The 18,618-nt window shown below is 33.8% G+C and overlaps 2 protein-coding genes across 2 annotated transcripts in view; both read left to right on the top strand.

The window, feature by feature from the left end:
* Window positions 1-18,618, top strand: part of LOC126974656 (putative fatty acyl-CoA reductase CG5065) — a 467,988-nt gene that overhangs the window by 255,121 nt on the left and 194,249 nt on the right. The gene's annotated exons all lie outside the window — the stretch shown is intronic.
* Window positions 5,492-18,618, top strand: part of LOC126974655 (fatty acyl-CoA reductase wat-like) — a 72,546-nt gene continuing 59,419 nt past the window's right edge. The window contains exon 1 of the mRNA XM_050822196.1: window positions 5,492-5,659. Coding sequence (XP_050678153.1) covers window positions 5,647-5,659 — 13 coding nt within the window. The 5' untranslated portion in view covers window positions 5,492-5,646. The remainder of the gene's footprint in view (window positions 5,660-18,618) is intronic.

Here is an 18,618-nt window from a genome sequence, read left to right as displayed (position 1 = left end):
ATATAAATCTATTAAATTTGTTTTGAGCAATATGCTCCAACAGGAAGCTATATTTAACTTATAAGTCTTTATGACCGCTTTCGATTCTAGGTGGTTTCTAGTCAAAACATTGTAGAAATTGTAATGTATAAACTCATTTGCAAAAAAAACGGGCGGTTCTAAATTTTTCCGCCCCTTTAGAACAGTTTTTTTTGATACAATACTTTTTGATTAAAGTTTATTTTCGGATTGATTCAGTTTATTTTTCTTGTACATCATGGTCCCTGCTAACTATAAAATAATCGAAGTGGTCCATGGCTAAGAAAAGTTTGGGAACCACTACTTTAGAAAATACAATACCAAAAGAGGTTTGAATCAATTGAGAATATCAGTGCCACATTTATGAAGTGTAGTGGTGCAAAAAAAGTTTATTCAAAATTCAAATTTAGGACATAGTTGGACCACAGTGTAAAATATTTCAACAGTTGTCCGACGAAGCCATCTAGACAGGGAAATCGTGCGGTGTGAGACGCGAATAGGCGAGCCCGAGCTGTATACACTGCGGACGCTCGAATTACTTAGCAGCTCGGGACACGAGATTAAGGGCTAATGCAATTGAAATGGTTCATATGACCTGTGCTGTGTTTTGTTAATATAATTTAATTTGAAATACTTATGTTTCTTTCTTAAATATTTATTTTGTAATAATTTTTGGGGAAATATTTTTAAGCAACATTTCAACATTTTATTGAATGCCTTTTTTTTGGAAATGTATGTATTCATTTTTTCTTTGAAATATTTTATTTTAATCTTTGTCCGTTGAAGTTTCACTTCTACCACAGTTTTAATAATAAATTATTGCACTACAGATGTCACTATGTTATTTTAATTTTAGAAGATTTCGTGAGTGTCAATTTCGAATATCGATCGATAATCCATTTCGAGACCCAAGATGGCTGATGCGACTTTTTCAATAAAATCAGGTTTTCAGGAGTGTCAATTACATCCATATAATCCATTTCGAGATCCAAGATGGCGGATGTGACTTCTTCAATAATTTTATCGAAAATCATACTCATATTGAAATCAATTAAAAATCAATAAAAAAGAGTCAATTAAAAATATGACATCCATTTCGAAACCCAAGATGGCGGATGTGACATTTACAATAAAATTAACATTACAAAATTTAACTACAAATGAATTACTTATTTTATGAGCCTAGTTTTCGACTCTACGAGTATATACTTACTTCATATTTATATACTTAAACTTATTTCTTAAATTTAAATTGTGACCGTCGCTATTTTCTGAAAATTTTCGATCTTTGTGTATATGTATTTCGTACAAACAAAATATTTTCATATATATTGAGAGTAAACAGGGATTATTTTTTTCTCCTTGAATTATCTTTTAGTGACTCTCATGCGCCTATTTCATATCTCCTAAATCTATCTTTTAGTGACTCACGTGGACCTATTTCAAACGTGACGCGGACAGCACTCTTCTTCAGTACAAAGATGCTGTCAATATCTGCGGCATTACCCCACAATAATAGGCCATATGACAAGTTGCTGTGAAAGTCACTAAAGTAAACGAGTCGTGCGGTTTTCACTTTATTCTCATCTTTAATTTTACTAATGTTTAGTTTTTTTGCATTGCAATACTAAATTGTTTGCACTAAACCAATGGACAGCTTAGAAAGAGTACGATTTGCATCGTCAAAATACCTGTTTACGTTTAATTAAATTTCCGTGCGTGCGTTGAGTTTTTGATTGTTTTTGTATTTATACCCAATATTTGGTAAATTGCTATTGTTATAACACAATTTTATTATATAAGACATCATATTATATAATTATAATAGTTATTATGGATACATATTATTTGTTGACATAAATTACACTTGAAATAGGGTTCCATTCAAATCGAATAACGACTTTGAAGCGTCGTTTCTTTTGTCTGTTTTTTTTCTGTTCATTTAGTTTGGAATATGTTGAAATATGTTTACTTTACTTGGAATATTATCGTACAAGGTAGTTCAGTAGTGATTTTTTAAAATTATATTGTATATAATACAGAAGCAAGGGGGCGTCCATAAATTACGTGAGGTGTTTTTTTGAATTTGCTGTCCCTCCCTCCCCCCCTAGTTAGATGTCGTGAGATTTTTATCAACCCCTTCCCCATCCCCCAATCTCACGTGAGATTTTTCAAAATGTGGGTTTCTTACGTTGCGTTGGATTGTTATTGTAAAAAGAAAAAAAATATGTAATGTAATTTTCGCTATTTAGTATAAAACAAATATGGTGGTTTGACAGTCAGTAGGTAGATGTATAACGTCGAAGTATGAATGAAATTATTTTCTTTCGAACGAATTAGTGATGCTTAAGATTAAAACTTAAGCATGTACAATCTGAATGGACCAAAATAGTATATTTTTATTGTTTCAACCAGAAAAAAAATTGCGTGATACTTGCCGAGACCCCCCTCTCCTCAACGTAAGATTAGATGAGATTTGACTCGACCCCCTCCCCCCCTTAAACATCTCACGTAATTTATGGTCGCCCCCCAATCTCGCACTTACGCACTTCTTCGCTCGCACGGATTCTGTCAGCGCAAGTAGTTTTCAACAATTTTTTTTAGAACATTTTGTTCTATGATGTACATGTATTATACATACTGAGAAGCTTATTTCAGTTCTGTTTTATTGTAGGTTTTTTTTGAACAGAAAACTTAGATAATCTTGACATAATATAAAAAATAAAAATCTTTGAATTAATTTGGTGATATTCCTACCTTACTCAATTTTTAGCTTCATATGGTATTCGGTTTGATAAATTAACCAAAGTTATAATATTCAATAAAAAGTTAATTAAATTTCCTATCGTTCAGTATATAAATGTAAAGTCTAGACACTAAAAACCTATTCGCAAAAGGGTAATGAATGTACGGTCACTAACGCGTGCAATCTATGATTTCGTGGGTTTCGTTCTGCAGGAATATCTCAAATTATTACTATGAAGCATGTAAATTTCAGTTTAGTGAAGAGAAAGAACAAATAAAGTTGATTATAAAGCCATAAACACTTATAAACAAAACCAATTGTTTTCCTTGAAAATCCTCGTTTATTCAAAAATATAACTGTTTTTCAACTTTTGTCGAAAGAAAGAAAAATAAAACTATATAATTTGAACTTATTATAATACATTATTTCACTAGCTTTCAGATCAATAAACTGACACTACCGTTACTATAAGCATTCTTTTGCTACACGTAAATAATAATATGCATAGATACGAGCAGCGCGCGCGTTTGAATCGCGCGGTAAATTGGCGATTTTCAACAATTAGAGAGCACGTAACACAATTCATCTGTTAACACGCGTGTCATCTGAAAACAGTATTTTTTAGTGATTAGTCCTTACAAGATAAGGTAAATTGTTAATATAGATAAGAAACAGAAATGGCCCTTAAATTGAGCCCTGTGGCATCCCCATTGTTACAAGTGAAACATATGATAATTTATCATTGATATCAACTCTCTGCATTCTATCACAGAGGTAGGATGTTATTCAAATAGAGCTCAGATTTCTATAAAATAAGTTACCAAATATATTAAAGCATGTATTTCGAATAACTTCAGTGCATACAAATTATAACTAAATAAACGAACATGACCTAAAATCTAAATAATCAAGAATCTAGTGAGTGTAATGAAATGCACACTTAACTTCTACATTGGGCTGTCTTAGTTTAAGCTCAGATAACATTCTTTACTTTTATCAAGGTAATTAAAAAAGTAATAGTTAATAATAGGGGTAAAATGAAATTGCCGTTTGTAATAGGTACTTCGAATTGACATAGAACCTTCATGATTTGAGATTTTTAAGTCAAACTGTTTTCACATGGTACCTATGTAGTTCTTCTCTAAAAAAATGTGATCGATTATCGACTTTCAGTTGTTTTTTTTTATTCAGCTTTGACAAGAAAGATTTTACGCGGAACAAACGCGGCAGAAACAGCTCGTAATATCAATGTTGCGTTTGTAGAGGGAACTGCTAATGAACGCACCGTGCGATTTTGGTTGAAACGCTTTCGTGATGGAAACATTGATTTGAAGAACGAACCACGTGGAAGACCAGGTGAAAAATTAAAAAAATGAAAATAACACAGGTGAATAACAAGCTGTGTCGAATATTCGATAATTTACCATTGGGCTCCTTTTCACAGGATACCGGGTAAATTATGGGTACAACGGCGCCTATTTCTGACGTGAAGCAGTAATGTCTAAGAATTATTGTATTTCGGTCTGAAGGGCGCCGTAGCTAGTGAAACTAACGGGCAAATAAGACTCAACATCGTATGTATCAAGGTGACGAGCGCAATAATTGTAGTGCCGCTCAGAATTTTTGTGTTACTCAAGAATCCTGAGCGGTACTGCATTGTAATGGGCAGGGCGTATCAAATACCATCAGCTGAACGTTCTGCTCGTCTCGTACGTATGCCAGTAAGTGTCATTTTTTTTTATATCAATCACGTTGAAATAAATGTATTAAACTTCAGGTTTCGATCTAGTAACTATCTTATGCAGAAACATTCTTAAAAATATTTTGTTCGACAGAAAAGTTGACTCTAAATAGTAACTTAAAAATTATTAATTAACTTTAAACTATAGGAATTAAAAAAAAAACTTTGAACATGACTTTGAAACATTGCATTGTAACTAAACTTAATTAAAAGCAGGATTAATTTGATTGAACTATTATATTAAACTAACTGACCCAGCAAACGTCGTATTGCCATAAAACATATTGAAAAATATCAATTATTAAAATTTTTATGCAACCGATTCTCAGACCTACCAAATATATCGTATCGTATAAAAATCGTGATACAAAAATAGTTGTAGATCGTATAAGGGCGAAAATTTAAATTTGTATGTTTTTGTCAATGCTGAATCATAATAAAATAAAAATAAAACAAATTGTCAAAAAAAAAAAAAAATGGGGTAACATTTAGGGGGATGAAAATATATAGTAGCCGATTCTCAGACCTACTGAATATGCATATAAAATTTGGTAAAAATCAGTAAAGCCGTTTCGGAGGAGTATGGTAACTAACATTGTGACACGAGAATATTATATATATCAGATTAAAAAAATACGGGTTTCAGCGGCAGAAGTTAAAACTTGAACATTAACGTTGTGCATTTATGGAAATTTTGTAATGGTAAGGGAATAATCTCACACGAATTGCTTTATTTATTAGTGTAAAGGTGCTAGCATTTATGTGGTTAAATACAATAGTCATTTATTGCGCTGTTGTACACAAAAATGACAATTTATATTACATAAAAAATTTAAGGCTTTCGGTTAAAGTTGTAAAAATCAATGGAACGGAAGATCGAATATGGTGATCGGCTTTTAATTTATAAATTGTTTATTTGGCATGGTAGTATATCAATCTCCCCTAAGTGGTACTTAGATTCAGATTTTGCCGACAGCGGGGCAACACTGACCTCCGGCCATAAGGCTTCGACTTCTAAGCCTTAGCTCAGTCAGGTCCGAGTCGTTATCAGGCTAAAACGTGCCAAGTGACGCGATACGAGTGCGGAGCGGACGTGTTCAGTGAACCACAGCGCGGGCACGTCGGACAGACAGAAAACAACATGACAGATTATAGTGAGTTCAACATTCAATATATATAGATAAAATATTTTTTCTCAGAACCATTACTTTTTCATAAAATATGATGATTCAAAAACGATTTTACACAAAATATAGACAAATTTATAGAATTTCCAAAAAATAATATGATTTTTGTTGTTAATATTGCTGTCAGCTTATCTGTTTTTTTTTTTTATTATTTTTTTTTAGATGTACCAACAACTCAACATTAACAATTGATTTGCACTTACGTACTAATTCTTGGTTATCTAAGTTGGTACATTCAACGTTTTAAATAAGAAAAAATTAAGTTACTTTAATCTTCATTCTAGAAACTATACAATGTAAATAATTATAATGTGACAAGAGTGAAATTACAAAAATAAAAGTATAAATTAATAAGTTAAAAATCTAATAAAAAACTTATTATCTGCCGTGGTCGTGATTTTTTCTAAAATTTATTTCCTATATGACCTACTATGCCTGAAATAAATGGTTTCATTATTATTACACAGTATAATATAGTAATCAAGTGGGGATAAAAATAATTTTAAGTTAAATAAATTAAGTTAAAATACAATAATTGTACTATTATTACTTATAAATAGTACGCGCGGTTTAATCCCTTAAAAATGTTTCATTCAAATCTTGTCATCATAAAATAACTACTTTTTACTAAACGAAAATTATTTTTTATTGTGCGTTTACCATACAAGACATAGAAAAGATTATGTTACCTGGTTGTTCCGACTAATGCAACATCTGACCGAGAATCAAACTATATTTATTTTACAAAAGAGGCCTAACTCTTTATTTATTGTTTAACCTCTCGTAACTCCTTATAAGAAAAGCTTAATGCAGTTAGCATTTAACGGCATATAGTCTCTAAAACGAAATATATCTGTTAATTTTACACAGTTTCTCAAACGCTCAAAAATGTCAGTTAATAAGTAATAATAATAATATCAGATCCCAAATTTTTACTATTACATTTACCAAGCTGAGTAAATTTCGAAAATTACTTCTTGAGGATCATGTTTGCTTTATATAATTCCCCAATATATCCCCGAATATGTACTTTTATTTATTTATTTTATCTATCTATTTATTTAACAGCACTACCGGCCGTTTTCAATAACTTTTCTATCCTTAGTTTAACTTACGAGAGTTAGAAAAATCTATCCTTTTACGCTTACTTACATTTGAATAACCTATCGACATAAAGCATTGGACTATAACTATAGTGGACATAACTATGGATAGGTAAGATCTTGTCGTGGCAGCAATGTATCCGTAACTAGAGATACGTTATTGAAAACGGCGGTACATCTACCATTAAAAGTTTGACTTAACCTAATGCGACAGAGTACGGAACTATAACATGACATAACAGTACATATTATAAAACAAAGTCCTCCGCCGCGTCTGTCTGTCTGATCGCAATAAACTCAAAAACTACTGCATCGATTATCATGCTGTTTTCACTAATGGATAGCGTGATTCTCGAGGAAGGTTTTAGTATATAATTCATTTTTGTATACATTAACATAAAATTATGTTTGTTGGAGGTGTCGGAAAAAAATAAGCCATCTGGGACCTTTCAACGAAAACGCTGTCTAAGCCCTGTGAGATACAATAAAATATTGTATGGTGGAATTGTGTATCTTATATAATTCTACAGAAAAGTCCGACACGGCATATGTCTGTCTCTTAAGTATAACATAATATATCCATTTTAATACTTAAAAAATTGGCATTTATAAAGCGGTAATGTCACAGCAGTTTTCAGACATATGATATTAATCTTTATCAGTTTATTATTAACTATTATAAAATCATTAATTTCCGATGGCTTTAGACAACATTATTCCCGAATACTTAGGTAAATCATTTTTGAAGTTATACTTCTTTAGGCTTACGATGAGAATGAAATTTTAAGATACGCGTGCATCACTGTATCACAAAAGTAACAGGTTGAAGTTGGTTCCTAAAATTTTCTGACGTTTGTGTAATTCGTTTTTTTTTGGGTTTTTTCGTCCATTATTAGGACAGGCAAAGGGTTCAAGCCCATACAGCCGTATTCATTATTTAATAATTAATAGTCAAAGCAAAGTAAGATTTTAACAAAATTGTTCTTTCTAAAATCGTAGGATAGCACGAGGAATAAATAATTTTAATGATTTTTGCTTCGTTAGGCCAAAGAAGTATAAATTCTTGCATGCATACTTAAGTACACACACACTTTTTTTTTAATGACAGAACAGCGTCTGTTGGGTTAGCTAATCTTTACATATATATTTCTTGTGTGCGTGTGTATGTCACTGAACTCCTCCTAGACGGCTGGACCGATTTTGATGAAATTTTTTGTGTGAGTTCAAGGGGATTCGAGGATGGTTTAGATTCACAATTGAACTACCTCCTAAACGGCTGGACCGATTTTGATGATATTTTTGTGTGTTCCAGTGAATTTGAGATTGGTATGTGTCTTCAGGTGGATTTGAGAATGGTTCACAATTAAACTACCTCCTTAACGGCTGGACCGATTTTGATGATTTTTTTGTTTGTTTCAGTGAATTTGAGATTGGTTTAGATTCTCACAATTAAACTACATCCTAAACGGCTGGACCGATTTTGATGATTTTTTTGTTTGTTTCAGTGAATTTGAGATTGGTTTAGATTCTCAATTCCGTCCATATAATACAATTCTCCTGCTCATGTGTATGTCAGTGAACTCCTCCTAACGGCTGGCCCGTTTTTTCAAATTTAAGACAGTGTGTACAGGACACCGTCTGTTGGGTCCACTAGTTATCATATAAAACATATTTGGTAAAAGAACAACTTGAATAACTATAATTCTAATTGAATACAAACGGTACTATAATTAGCTCTAGTGAGTTCACTCAGCGAACACGAGAACAGGTCACTTGTCTTGCTAAACAAAAAACTTAGAAAAGTGATTAAAGATATGCTAAGTTCGAAGTCATAATCTATAAATTTACAAGTTTTCGTTAATGATACAATAACGTGGTCGGTATTATATAATGTTATTTCTTACGTTTTATTCTATATACTAGATTTATGAATATCGATAAGATATCTCATTACTTTGAATAAAACAATATTTTTAACCGACTTCAAACAAGGAAGAGGTTCTCAATTCGTCAGTATGTTTTTATGTTTGTTACCTCAAAACTTTCGACTGAACGAACCGATTTTGATAGTTCATTTATTAATAGAAAGCTGGTGCTTCCCGTGTGGTCTCATTAATTTGGTCCAGATCTGACAATGCATCTATGAGAAAACCATAAAAGTCTTAAATTTTCTATACGTATTATTACGATTTCGATGATTCTGTTTTTATTAGAAAGGATATAGTTACTTCAAAGGTAGTATGGTGAGAGTTTGGTTGGGTTCCGATTATGGAATCCATGACAAAGTAACGGAACTCTTCAATTCTTAGGAACAAATTAACGATACTCAGCCGAATCTTTTTTATGCTATTAGGATATTTAAGTCATCTACCGTAACGTAGTTATGGTCACGTAACTGTCGTAGTCGAATTTGATAATCATTGGAACTCCTTAATGACTAACAGTAAGGGTGCGATCTGTGGCAGAATTTCTGTCTATAATTAAATCGCAAAGCGCTTTCGTTCATTGCTGCATTGAAAAATTTTGTATATCTACACATATTTAGACAAATTGTTAGTTAGTGTACTTCAAATTCACTAAAAATAAAAATAAATTAACAAAAATCAATCGACTTTAACAACACTATCATTTCCAAAAAAAAAAGAATATAATTTGCTCTAAAAAGTATAAAAATAATTGCGTATTTTTATACAATGTAATTACTTAATCTTATTCTAGTAGTATGCAGTAAACTACTATGCACTAAAAAGTATAAAAATACTTGCGTATTTTTATACTTTTTAGTGCATAGTATAACAATTGTTTTGGAATATTGATTTTGAAGTCGGTTGCTTTTTTGTTAATTTTTTTTTATTTTATTGATTCTGTAAAACTTAAGAAATATTTTAGATTTAAATGAATTAAGGTTTCGTGCTATAAAATAGAAATCTTAAAATTGTAATAAAATCTGATTTAATTGTCTGTAGTCAAAAATTACATGATTGGATCTCAATGAATCATTCATTCAACTTGAAGTTGGAGTGTCGGAGTACATTTCTCATTGGCAAATAGGAAACAGCTTGTGTTGTATAATGCCATTAATGCTTTATCATTATTCAAGGTGAATGATATAATGTCAAATAATTCTTATTATTTAAATATTCTTGTAAAACATTATAATCATATTATTAAATTTAAAAATCGTGAATGTTAAGTTTTCTATCAAGGTTATCACAAACCTGTACAACGGAATCGATATAGTATGTTCGTTATACAGAAAAACAAGTCAGGATCTATTAAAAAACTATTAAAACATTTTTGGCTCGTCCAATTTGTTAAAACAATTCTTCACTTAGAGTAACCTACGGACGTCATAGCTTACAATGTTTATCTATAATTTAAATAACTGGCTTCTAAATATTATAGGTTTACTTCAGATTCACTTATATTTTGCGACGTAATGGCAGAACCAGGCATGCAATATGGCTCCAGTTTTTACAGTCTTTCAACCCGAAACTGACCCATATAAAATTTTGTAACCGATACTTATTTGTTTCCGAGATATATTAATGTAAAAAATGCCATTCATGTAATCCGTATTATATAAAAGGAATAAAATATATTATACATATCACTTAGTGCAAACGAATTATATAGAATTTAAAGATCGTGATTGCACCTATTACATATCTCTCAACAATCTCAAAACAGCTCTTTTGAATTCTGGTAATTTGTCAACAAATATTTTCACTGTCTCACAAATGGCGTTGCATGATTTGGACAGACGGGATATGGTGGAGAATTATTATAGGTTGATGCTGCGTACAGACTGCGGTACGGGATCTGGTGAAGAATTTTTATATGTTCATGTTGCGTACAGACCGCGGTACGGGATAATATGGTGGAGAATTGTTATAGGTTGATGCTGCGTATAGACCGCCGTACGGGATATGGTGAAGAATTGTTATAGTTTGATGCTGCGTACTGACTGCGGTACGGGATAATATGGTGGAGAATTGTTATAGGTTGATGCTGCGTACAGACTGCGGTACGGGAAATGGTGGAGAATTTTTATAGGTTGATGATGCATACAGACCGCGGTACGGGATATGGTGGAGAATTATTATAGGTTCATGTTGCGTACAGACCGCGGTACGGGATAATATGGTGGAGAATTGTTTTAGGTTGATGCTGCGTACAGACTGCGGTACGGGATGATATGGTGAATAGTTGTTATAGGTTGATGCTGCGTACAGACCGGAATGACAAGTACGTGCCTCACCAAATGATATACATACTGAGGCGGTAACTAAAAAGTAAACAATATTTTTTGTCAACATTTTTTTGTTCCGTGTATGAAGGTACTAATATCAGTTGCTACCTCTGTTTATATATTTAATTGAGTGTCACATGGCCCTTGTGCGTGTAATTAATTATTAATAAAGAGGAAATGACCTTTTGTTTCCTCTTTCGCGTCTCATTTGTCTCATTAGTTTATCAATAACTAGTAGTTTGTTGATGGTGAAGTAGTAAGTAGTAGAAGTAAACATGAATAAAGTGATTTTTGATTTGTTTTGATTTATTCGCAAAGAATGTACAAAGTACTTACGATCTATGCGCCTCAGTAGAGCTACTGGAAACCCAAGCGCTGGCAGGTATGTCAGTCAACGGATCAGCCTAGCAATACAACGCGGAAATGCTGCCAGTTTTCTTGGTACGCTTCCCTGATAGATATAGTGATAGTTTTCCTTCATGTAATTATGAAAAGTATTGTAAATACCATTGTTTTGCTGTAAAGAAATCGTTGTAAAATAATAAACTATATAACTGTTAGCAACTTAAATTAGAAAATAAAATATAACCTTACCTTTAAACTATAAGCTGCAAAATTAACAACTAAGACCTTACGAGCCAATATGAACCATCACTGAGCTTATTGCTCCCGTTCTTCTATGGTCTGAGGCAGTCTTTTTTGAATGGGTGGTAGTTTTTGACGTTCATTAAGTGATTTTGAATAAAAATATTTGAATTTTAACTAACACCAACCATGAATGAATGAATGAATGAAGTCTTTATTGCAAGCCAACTAAAAAGGTACATTTTTATGTTATGCTACAACTTAATATACTAAATGATTATAATAATATTCCACCTAATATATAGGTACTATAGCTTATGTTCATCATTGCTCGCTTGTTCTTCTCCATGTTGGTCCAGAAATCTGTTTGAAATCATCTTCCCATCGTATCGTTTGTCTCCCTCTATTTCTTTTTCCATATCTTGGATACCACTCTATAATGTCTTTTGTCCATTTATCTTGTTTGCTTCTTATCACATGTCCTGTCCAACGCCATTTTATCTGCTTAATTGTTGTTTCCACATTTTCCATTTCTGTTTTCTTTCTGATATTTATTTAGCTTGCTTTCTTATTTTCAACATGCTGCGCTCAATCCCATGTTTAATTTTCTTAATTTTTTATTTGTGAGAGACCAAATTTGGCACACAACACCAACCATAATAATAAACAAATCGCAAGAAATAATTCTGAAACACTAGCAGTTCTGATTAATTGACACCGTGGCTTGATGACGAGCTACTTGTTGATCACCTCGAAGTAATGGAGACCTTATAGAAGGTGCACACAAGCGTCAGTCAGTAACTACGTAAGGGCTATGTATTTTTTCCTAAATGTTACAATTAAGTAAAACTCAAAACTTAAACTCAAAATTCTTTCACGAGTCAAAAATAATACGTTAGATAGGTACATTTTATTATTATCTTTACCATCACTTCGGTGAAGGTTGTGATAGGTGGCTTTTAAAAGAACAAGTGGCAAGAAACTCTAGGTAAATATTTTCGAAATGTTTCTGAAAAAACAAACATTGAATTAGCAAGTAGGATTGCCAACTGTGCTGTTAAATCAAGTATTGTACCTAATTACAGATATTATATTTAGTGCTTTATAATAATCTATAACACTCATTACGTATTCTAAGTGCTCTTTATTCAAAATCTGACTTATGTGGCAAATTATAGCCATGTCAATAAAACAAATAAAGAATCTATTTACTGAACGGAATAATATGTTGGTAGACCAAAGAGGATGTAAATTCTAAGATAAGAGGCGGGATTGTCTAAAATAAAATTGAAATTTAGTTTAGTATGAAACGTGCAGTGATTTCACATAAGTTTGAGATAGTAGTAATTACAGTATCGCGATTGGCGATGAAGTATAATCCCGCTAAGTTTGAAAGCTGTTGTTAAAACAGTTGCTTAAAACGTAGTGGATTTCGGCTACCTCCGTTTTTTACAAGATTATAGCCGTCATCTGTCAATCTATCAATGACTACACGTTTCATACAAAACTAAATTTAAATTTTTACTTAGGCAGTCCTGCCTCTTATAACGTAGTTTTATTTTTATGTATATGCTCTTTGGTGTGCACTACATAAGATTTATTATGCCACGAACTGTTTATTACTGGTATTCAAATACACTGAACGTGTATCGGATTATACAGAATTATTCCACTGCGCTCTACTCAGTCTCAGATGCTGATTCGTACAGATCCCCGCCACCGCTGTTCAGTCGAAGGTCGTGACCATCAATTTAATCAGTAACAGTAATATGTATCAAAGTGACTTATATTTAAATGTCTATGATCCGCGATTATAGACTTAAAGCATGGGATCAATATCATTTTAATTTTTATGTTGATCTAGAATAAGTCTTAATTTACTTTTTTCTTTAGTTCCTGATGTATATTGGTTTTAATTAGATTAGGCATGTATAGATATTATATTCGTAATAATTTGGATAATATTTCAAATTTTGTTCGTATAATTTGTTATTATATTTTGTAAATGTTTACCTGTATTTGTAGCGTTTGTTCCAAATAAAGATAAAGATATACTTACTTAATCACTTTCATTTTAGAGCGACACAATATTGCGAAGAAACAAAAAAATATCATTTGCATAAAGTGGTATCAATGGAATCTAACCAAACATCTCTGTGTTTTGCTAGATCTCTCTAAAGCATTCGACATTATAGTTCATTGATGTTATGTTATGTTCATTGCCATCTGGAGGGCAAAGCCAAACTGGCTTCAAAGAAACTGGGCGTCATAAATAGAGCACGGCAATACTTCAAACCGGCCCACATTCTAGCGCTCTACAAAGCGCAGGTCCGGCCTCACATGGAGTATTGCTGTCATCTCTGGTCTGGCGCACCCCAGTATCAGCTCGATCCATTTGACCGCGTGCAACGCAGAGCAGCTCGAATTGTCGGGGACCCAGTACTCTGTGAACGGCTGGATCACTTGGCGTTGCGTAGAGACGTCGCTTCATTGTGTGTCTTCTACCGCATTTATCACGGGGAGTGTTCCGAAGAGCTGTTCAACCTGATTCCTGCCGCCGAATTTCACCTTCGCACGACACGCCACAAGTTACGATATCATCCCCACCATCTGGATGTGTTGCGGTCCTCCACAGTGCGGTTTTCAAGGAGCTTTCTTCCTCGTACCACGAAGCTGTGGAATGAGCTTCCTTGTGCGGTGTTTCCGGGACGATACGACATGGGTACCTTCAAGAAAAGCGCGTACACCTTCCTTAAAGGCCGGCAACGCTCTTGTGATTCCTCTGGTGTTGCAGGAGAGTGTGGGCGGCGGTGATCACTTAGCACCAGGTGACCCGTACGCTCGTTTGTCCTCCTATTCCATAAAAAAAAAAAAAAAAATGTTAGATTGTTGGCTTTGAAAAATTTACAAATTTTACTTTGACGTCATCAATGTGTCTTGCAACCTCAATTATAACCATAAAAAAGAAACTCACCAATATTATTTCGGGCGATAGAAATGTTTAACTAATCAACCCCATAGCGGCAATAAACCACCGTTCGCATACTATATATATTTCTAGGAAAGTGTAATAGTATTTTCTATAATAAACGCGAGTGTTACACATTAAAATAAAACACTTTATAATGGATTAAAACGCGTGTAATTGTTACTTTGTTTTTACATTAGTTTTGAGTAAAAGTTAAATTTTTATTATTATTTTATTTAAATCGATGTCGTAACCTTTTCAAAGCACGTTCTATTTAAAGGAATGTGTGAATTATACATTTTGATATGGCAACAAAATATAATTTTCACGAGTACCTATTTCACTTACGAGTAATATTAATGAGTTACTTTCACAACTATGTGAAGAAATAAGAATAACACTATAGTATTAAATACTTTGGATATTCAATAATACTTCCATACTTATACTAATTCCATAGTATCGAAACTTGTTAACGTTTTTGTATTTCTGCTATCACTCTTTAAAGGCATAAAAGGCATTTATTTTCTCAAAATGTATTCCTTTAGAATTCTTTTTGATGTCATTTCTAGGAAACAAATGGCGCTCTGAGAGAGAAGAAGCGGCGCAAGAAACTCTCCCAGCATTCTTTTTTTGCGCTATTTTTAATAAAAATATATTGTACTGTCATTGCTATTGCTATAAAATAATCACAATCTATATAAACTATATCTATGTTATATAATATTCTAGCTGACCCGACAGACGTTGGTCTGTTCATAATAAATAAAATACTGTTTTTATATGAACTCGTCAATAATATTTCGTAACATCAAGAATTATTTCGAAAAAATATGGTTATAATGAAATTGTTTCACAGCAGAACTGTCAAACCGTGCGTCAATAAAATATTCTCTCATAGAAAATTTGGTCCATACAAAATAATATTAGAAATACAAGTAATTATGGTTCCCAAATCGAAATATAAACTGTACTATCTCTCAAGTTGGACTAAACTGCACTCCATGAAGTAATTCCTACATCATGAACTTCATTAGTTAAGGAGTTCACTTGGAACAAACAGGACACTGGATTTATATATATTAAGATATCGTGTAACGGTCTTAAAACGACTTAAAATGTGACGCTTAGAATGGATAGACAGCCCGCGAGACCGGTATTCCGTACGTAATACAACTTCGCTTAAAAAATATTTAAGTTTGAATACTTAATCAGTGTACGTATGTATTTTGTCAATGTCTTCATAACTGGGTGTAGAAGAGGTGTGAAGCTACAAAGTTATCTTTTTAATTTTTTAACAAATTTGTAATAATATTGTCTTAATTTAATAAAGATCCCAATCTGCTAGAATTGTGGCATGAGAGTAGAAGTCGCGCGAAATGTGAATGTACGTTTATTTGTTACGCGTAAAACGCCGGAGCTACTGAACCGATTTTGATGTAATTTGATACAGCGTTAGATTGAAGCTTGGGATAAAACATAGGCTATATTTTATCCTGGAAATATTCATGGTTCTCGTGGGATTTGTGAATAATTGAAATATATATAATAGAGCTATAACTATACCAATAGTAGGTTTAATTTGCCGTAGCAATCTTCCTCAAAATAAGATTCATATAATATGTTGGGAATGGGACTGTCAATCTATCAATGACTGCACGTTTCATACAGAATCGCTTTTTTCTGAGAGAGTTTCGTGAGGCTAATCTTTAAATCTAAACCAAAATTTAAAAATAAAATTTTATGAACGAAGCGGGACTCGAACCCCCGAAATGAGAGTTGAACAAAGTATAAAAGATTTTTCGTTAAGTTTGTCGTTTTTACAAATGATTTGAGTTTTCTTTAGTGTTAATTCAAGTCTTCAGACTTCAGTCTCGTGCCCGATTTTGGCGAGACAACACGTCCTGAGGATGCCTCGTGTAGAGCCGAAACACGTGGAATTGTTTAAAGACAAATATTGGCGGAATTAACACTAAAAAAAACTCAAATCATTTGTATTATTATGGATTTCCGCAAAGTAACGCCTACTTCAATAAATTTTCTAGTCGTTTTTAGTTAGCTCAGTTGGGACGCACGGAACGCGAGAGATCGTGGGTTCAAGTCCCGCATCCTTCATAAAATTTTGTTTTCAAACTTTATTTGTGATCTTTAAAATCGATTGCCTATTTTATGGACCTTACTGTTATAAGCCTTCAGCTACTCCTTTGAGAGTCTATCTCATATCCATGTGACTGAGTCAGTCAGTAGTAACAGTAATAGAACGCAAGTGAACGTGTAAGGTGTGTCGCGCCATGTTGCAACACCGTAGAGATGACGTGAGTATTGCCAGGAACCAGCCTTTGAGGAAAAGTGTGGCTTCAGTGCGCGCTCTGTGGCGTCCTTGTAACGGCCGCATACTTATAATACACTAGCTGATGCCTGCGCCCTCGTCCGCGTAGATAAAGGGTTTTTAAAAATAATGAGGAAGTTAGGAATTTAAGATTATCTCATGTGGTAGGCACCTTTGCACAGTATTATGTAAAGATTATTTGTGTTGCGGTCTGCAGAGCGCCGTAGCTAGTGAAATTACTGGGCAAATGAGACTTAACATATTATGTCTCAAGGTGACGAGCGCAATTGTAGGACCGCTCAGAAGTTTTAGGCTTTTTAAGAAACATGAGCGGTACTGCATCGAAATGGGCAGGACGTATGAATTTCCTTCAGCTGAACGTCCTGCTCGTCTCGTCCCTTATTATCATTAAAATAAACCAAGTGTTTTGGTTTGAAGGGCCCCATAGCTAGTGAAATTAATGGGAAATAAGACTTAAGATCTAATGTCTCAAGGTGACAAGCGCAATTTTAGGACCGGTCAGAAGTTTTGGGTTTTTCAAGATACCTGAGCGGCACTGCATTGTAATGTGCAGGGCGTATCAATAACCATCAGCTGAACGTCCTGATCGTCTCTTATTGTCATAAAGAAAATCCAAACTGTCGCATGAGCTGTCTTGCGACACAGGTAAAAGCGCGCACAACTATTTGAAAGAGCAACGCTCCTGTTATTCTTCCGGTGTTCCAGGGGAGTATTTTGGACGGTGATCACCTATCATCAGGTGACCGGTGGGTACACTCGCTTGTCCCACATTGTGTAATACATTGACATGAATGACGTAATGAAGGTTGAGATCTGTACTGAACGCTCGCCGATCGCAACAACATCAACACATATCAATATATTGCGGGTAGGGTTGCCAACCGTACTCTTAAATAGAGTATTTTATAATAGAGATTATATCATGTATTCGTAATCTATCTATAATCTGTAACACTAACGGAGTATGCTAAAATACACTTTTTTAGAAAATGTTTATACTAGTGCCAGTCGTGTACTATTATGCAAACCCATTATCATAACCAAAAAAGTCGACTCATCATCATCATCCGGAAGACATCCACTGCTGGACAAAGACCTCCCCCAAAGATCTCCTTGTCCAACGTATTTGGGCGAACTTGACCAGATCGTCGGTCCATCTTGTGGAGGGCCTACCAATACTGCTTCCGGTACATGGTCGCCATTCGAGGACTCTTATGCCCCACCTGCCATCTGTGCGTCGAACTATGTGCCCTGCCCACTTCAGTTTCGCATTCATTTGGGCTATGTGAGTGACTTTGGTTCTCCTGCGGATCTCCTCATTTCTGATTCGATCTCACCTATCTACTTTTAATATGTTGGTATCACCAATTCCCCAAGCCACATTTGGAAGTTTCTGAACGCACCTACTTATGTCATTAATGTCACTGTCATGTCACAAGTTGTTTTGAGAAGTGTGGTGTACTTTTTTAAAAATTGTGAAATAAATGGTACTCTTTTTTTGAAGTCCATTCTCTCAAATATACCAGCGGGAGGTTCCTTTACACAGGATGCCGGCTAGATTACGGGTACCACATCGGCGCCTATTTGTGCCGTGAAGCAGTAATTGTGTAAGCATCATTGTGTTTCGGACTGAAGGGCGCCATAGCTTGTGAAATTACAGGGCAAATA

Source organism: Leptidea sinapis, chromosome 33, assembly GCF_905404315.1.
Source record: "Leptidea sinapis chromosome 33, ilLepSina1.1, whole genome shotgun sequence".
Lineage (NCBI taxonomy): Eukaryota > Metazoa > Arthropoda > Insecta > Lepidoptera > Pieridae > Leptidea > Leptidea sinapis.
This window is presented reverse-complemented; position numbering and strand designations above follow the sequence as displayed.